At 34.0% G+C, this 5,936-nt stretch overlaps 1 protein-coding gene across 1 annotated transcript; it reads left to right on the plus strand.

Moving 5' to 3' along the window:
• The first annotated feature begins 3,043 nt into the window (after nt 1-3,043).
• On the plus strand, nt 3,044-5,612 carry LOC149528471 (uncharacterized). The gene has a single exon (XM_089809629.1). It carries the CDS (start codon nt 3,062-3,064, stop codon nt 5,417-5,419), a length of 2,358 nt encoding a protein of 785 aa, XP_089665755.1. The 5' UTR covers nt 3,044-3,061; the 3' UTR covers nt 5,420-5,612.
• The last annotated feature ends 324 nt before the right edge of the window (nt 5,613-5,936 follow it).

A 5,936-nucleotide genomic window follows, 5' to 3' on the forward strand; every position in this document is an offset into this window, starting at 1 on the left:
TTGCATCAAGATGTGTAATATGAATCCATCCTTATCTATTAATATGAAAAATTAATGTTCATGTCAGCCAAAAATAGTTTACATAGGAGTTTGTGCCATTACAAACACTTATGTTATTGATTGGTTACTTGGTATCAATAGGCTTCTAATGATCAACCTTCACTATGCTCTTGTGTTATTTGCTTGGCTCATGAATGACTTGACACATACTATTTTTTAGTACCTGAATCATTCAACAGACATCATTTGCTTGACACCTTCTATTTTCTTGGCACCTAAGTGACTTGGCACACATTGACTACTCGGGACCTACTAGTGCTCAACACTAACTATCATATTACTTGGCATCTACTTTATGGAAACTTATGGTCAGTATGCACTAATTTCTTAGCTCACAATATTCACTTGGCATGTACTATGCACTCAGCCTCAATAGTAGCTCAGTCACAGTGATGACCAACTAACTATGCTAGATTATGACTAAGTGTTTTGTCACTACACTTTCAAAACCATAATGAGATTAACAAATTAATCTAAGATGAATGAGTACATATAGTTATCAAGGAAGAAGATTCAAGTCCTACCATGGATGTTAAAAGATATTTTCTGATAAAAGTTGAGGAAAGAAGTGATTGGTGTTAGGATAAACCACAGACAGAAATAAAAACTACATGCAAATATAACCAATAACAGAAAATAATAGAACACACAGAAATGAACACAAGGCACCAAGATTTAACGTGGTTCACCCAATCCCTGGGCTACGTCCACCAAACAACAAGTTCGATCTTATTACAATCCAGTGATTACAACCTAATTACAATCCGTAATCCCTTACAGCTCAATACCGCTGCAAGAACCAATTTTGTATCACCACATATAAAAAATACCCAACCCTAAGCCCTTTTTATACAAGTATTAAACCGCTTTAGGGTTATAACATGTCGGCCATATGTCGGCCATAATATGTCGGCTACCATGTTGGCTACTTCCCAAAACCCCGAACCCCACTATTTATGAAGTATGTACAGTACTTTCCTGATCAGTCACCACAATCTAACAATTGGGTCATTGACAGTGGATGTTTGCATCACACATTAGGTGAAAAAAGTATGTTTTTACAATTAGAAAGGTATTATGGTATTATGTTCAAATTTGGTGAGGACACTCTTTGTGTAATCCATAATAGAGGATATATTACACTTGATGGTAAGAATAATATTGATGATGTTTTGTATGTTAAAGGTTTGAAATACAATATTTTGAGTGTTAGACAACTAATTGACAAAGGATATTATCTACAATCCAAGGATGGAAACTGTAGAATATTGGGAAGCTCTAGTGATGAGGTTGCATCAGGTTCAAAATTAAAATATAACATCTTTCATCTAAACAAAACTAAAAAATGATGTTTGATTTCTAAGAATGATAATAGTTGGTTCTACCAAAAGAGAATGTGTCATGTAAACTTTGATAACATTGTGAAGTTCAGTATTATGATGGCAATGTGAGATCCACCTAAGCTATTAAATACTCCTAATATGATGTCCAAGGAATGTTTTTTGGGTAAGAAAACTATATCTACTTTCAAGACAAATTTTGATTTGACGAAAGGAGTGCTAGATCTTGTGCATAGTAATTTGTGTGATCAATCTAGAACTAGGAGCTATCATGGTGATAGATACTCTATGAGATAAATTTTTCCTAAAACTCTTCTAACTAAAAAAACTTAAATAAATAGAATTATAGTTAAATGAAAATTTATTCATTTCTTCTACATTTGTAATTAGCTAATTTTACAAAATCATTATAGTTTATCCTGTCATAGTCATTATTTTCTAGAACAAGTTATATGAAAAAATAATAAGGAAAATATCTACCCAACTTAATGTGAATCAAGAAGTTGTTTAATGTGTAATTTCTCTACGTGGTTTAATGGGAAAGATAACTACTATTGATCTTAGTAGAAATTACATGTTATCAAATCATAATTGAATGTCTAGCTATTATTTTCCCATGTACTACATTTGCGAGTTTCTTTATAATGGTGACAACTTTTAGTTATTTGGTTTAAAGTGTCATTAAGATTTGCAACAATTTATAGCCTAACAAATAAAAGTATATATTTGTAATCAACGTGCGAACAGTTTAAAGTCATAAGTATTATTTTCTATTGTTGTCCAAAGATAGTGAATCTATTGACTATACTCTCCGGTTTGTTGTAGGATAGGGGTAGAATTAATTTTGAAGTATGGACTTGTGGACTCTTAAACATCAATATGAAAACAATTTATAGTCATAAGTATTTTCTATTGTTGTCCATAGAGTAAATCCATTGACTATAGTATCTATTGGCTAGAGTGTGAATAAAGAAGAGATAATTGTTGTTGATTTTTGTAGAAATTATGCATTATCGAATCATAATGTCAAGCCATTGTTTTCCCATATACTACATTTGTGATCTTCTTTACTATAGTGACAACTTTTAACTACTTGTTTTAAAATGTTATTATGATTTGTGACAATTTATAACCTAACCAATAAAAGTATATATCTGTAGTCAACATGCAAATAGTTTATAGTCATAAGTATTATTTTCTATTGCTGTCCATAAATAGTGAATCCATTGACTATAGTATCTAGTTTGTTGTAGGATAGTGGTACAATTAATTTCAATTGTGGAATCGTGCACTCTTAAAATTCAATGTGCCAACAACTTATAGTCATAAGTATTATTTTCTATAGCTGTCCATAGATAATGATCGATTAACTAGTATCTAGTTTGTTGTATGATAGTGATAGAATTAATTTTGAAGTGTGGAATTATGCATCCTTAAACATCATATTATGAAATAAATTAATCTTAGAAAAAATAAGTTAACTTTGACAATGTAACACTTTAATAATAGAAATCAAAACGAAATCAAAACTTAGTGTGGAATATTTAAGTCATCGTAAAATAGTTGATCAATGCTGACACAACTACAGTTCTCGGCAAGGTTATCCTATAAATATGCCCCTCAAAGTATAATTCTTTACCCTGTGTAACGTCGCTCATGCAATGGCTGGTGGCCGTATTAAATTTTTCTTTATCAGTGCAGTCTTATGTATTGTTTTCATAGAACCATGTATTGCTCTGCTCAATTGTCCTGCTGAAGAATCCCAAGCCCTTCTTTCCTTCAAAGCAGCCTTGAATATCTCTGATGGCATTCTCAATTCATGGGTTAATGGGAGTGATTGTTGCTCCATGTGGGAAGGCATAACTTGCAATAATCTCACCAACCATGTAGAGCAAGTGAATATGACTGGTTACCATGCAGCACAAAGTGTGGAGAGTAGAACTATATCTGGTAGTTTCTGCAACCTTCCTTTTCTCAAATACCTAAACTTGAAGAGCGTTGGTGTACGAGGTACAATTCCTTCCTGTCTGGGAAATCTCTCTCATCTTAACTTTCTAAGGTTGAAAAACAATAGTTTGATAGGAGTAGTTCCCACCGAGATTTGTCAGCTTAGGAATCTTAACTATTTAGATGTAAGCTATAACCAATTAACTGGAGTATTGCCTCAATGTTTAAAAAATCTTCGCTTTCTTAGGTTATTGGGTCTTTCCATCAACAAATTCAATGATTCCCTTCAGCTTAATGGGATTTCCTCCCTTGAACAGCTGTATGCTCGCAATTTTTCCTCTAATAAGCACATGACTTCTTCACATCTAAAATTGCCTCCTTCTATAAAGATTCTCTGGCTCTCCTCGATTACCATTTCAGATACCTTGTTTGAAAACCTTACCCAGTTAAATTTTTTGGTTGTGTCGAATTGTGTGCTGAACATAGGCCCAAGTTGGTTTCCCCAGTTCCAGTTAGGAGGAATAGATATAAGCTCATGCAGTATTGGAGGTCGAATTCCCGAGTGGCTTTGCACTCAGTATTCATTGCAGAGATTGACATTGGCCGATGATAATCTTGTTGGAGAAATACCATCCTGGTTATGGGAGAACAATCCTCAGTTGCATTTGTTCAACCTTTCAGGAAACCATTTTCATGGCAGCCTTACAATCCCAGTTAGATCAACTAGTTGGATCACAGTATTAGATGTGTCTAGGAATGATTTAAGTGGGCAAATGCCATCTGCGTGGCCTCCAGATCTACAGCTCTTGATGGTCAATGACAATTCCCTAACCGGCCATATTCCTCTGAGCTTGTGCAATTTGACTCACCTTGAAAAGCTAGATCTCTCAAAAAACAATCTGAGTGGAAACATTCCTTCATGCTTTGTTAACTATAAGGTTATTCAAGTCTTAAATTTAGGGGATAACAGTTTGGAAGGAGACATACCCCAGGGGATTTGCTCCTCCTCTTTAATTGTTAGAAACAATAGTTTAAGTGGATCCTTCCCTCCGTCAATCTCCAATTGTAAGAGATTACAAATACTTGATATTGGGCACAACAAATTTGGTGGAGACATTCCACGATCGATCGGAACCCTTTCATCCCTTGAAGTGTTGATGATGAAGGGCAATAATTTCAGCAGTAGCATTCCTCCAGAGATTGTTCAACTGAAACAGCTCCAGATCTTAGACCTTTCATCCAACAATTTATCAGGTTCTATTCCACGTAACATATCATCTCTACAGGCAATGGCAGTAGCACGAGAAGAAGGCCATGTGTTATCTATTCTGTTGAACCCTTTCCGTGCAATTGGAAAAAACGAACACCAAAGGCCATATTGTGAGTTTAGTTCTACTGAGAGTTTTATGTCTGAGGTTTGGTCTCATGATGAATTGTATATGACTGTGAAAGACTTAAATTTGCACTATCCATATATTCTTTCCACACTCACTGGCATAGATCTGTCTAACAATCGACTGAATGGAGACGTTCCCTATGATTTTGGAAAGTTGAAGGGGTTGAGGTTTCTCAATCTGTCAATGAACAATCTAAGTGGAGCTATTCCACCCAGTTTTGGGGAAATGAGACAGTTAGAATCATTAGACCTTTCTTTAAACAGATTTAATGGAAGAATTCCTCTAGAATTTCAGTCTCTAACTTCATTGGAATGCTTAAATTTGTCCAGCAACAATCTGTCAGGCAGCATACCGCAAGGAGGACAGATGATCACATTTGATAACACATCATATTCTGAGAATCCGTATTTGGAGGGATGCCCACTTCCGAAGAATTGTTCTTGGCCAAAGTTTGCTCCTCCACGTCCTTCTACAACCGATATTCAAGATACAAATGAAGATTATGTAGAGGAGATGCCATGGTTTGAGATGGGACTGGGATTGTCACATGTAGTAAGTTTCTGCGGTGTATTCTTATTGCTTGCGGTGAGAAACAAATGGAGGAAGAGATACTTCAAGCGGGTTGATAAGATTCTGAAGCTTCTGTTTCCCTCCATCCGTAACAAGAGATTATGAAGTCTTTTTCACAAATAGATCGAGTAAAACTATGTCCAGAGTGTCGGTGTCCTCTTTCTTTAAGTATTAAGGTATTCTAGATGAGCGTCATTTTCTTGAGCTTTTCCAAGTTCATTATAGTTTGTATTATGTAAAGTCTACTTTTAAGGTTATGTGTGTAAATATATGAATGAAAAATGAGCTCTTTTGTCAAGTGTAGTTTATAAAAATAATTTCTTTTGGTAGAGAGTAGTTTAGTGTGAGTTTTGTTGGTGTTTTATTGATTTCACTTGGTATTGTTTTCAGATTTTAAAGTTTTGTTTAATAGTATGTTTTCTCATATTATTTTATTAGTATACTTTTATCTTGTTTTAAAAAAAATAAATTATACCAAAGAACAAAGTTACAGTATAATGCATCAACATTTTTTATTTAATTCAATTTTTATTAACATAAGAAAATAAGTATTTATAAAAAATATAATATTTATAAGCTGTAAAAATTCTTGAAAAATCAAATATATAGATTAGTTATAGTA

This window comes from Cupressus sempervirens, chromosome 11, assembly GCF_028749045.1.
Source record: "Cupressus sempervirens isolate cs-2001-9-10 chromosome 11, ASM2874904v1, whole genome shotgun sequence".
Taxonomy (NCBI): Eukaryota; Viridiplantae; Streptophyta; class Pinopsida; order Cupressales; family Cupressaceae; genus Cupressus; species Cupressus sempervirens.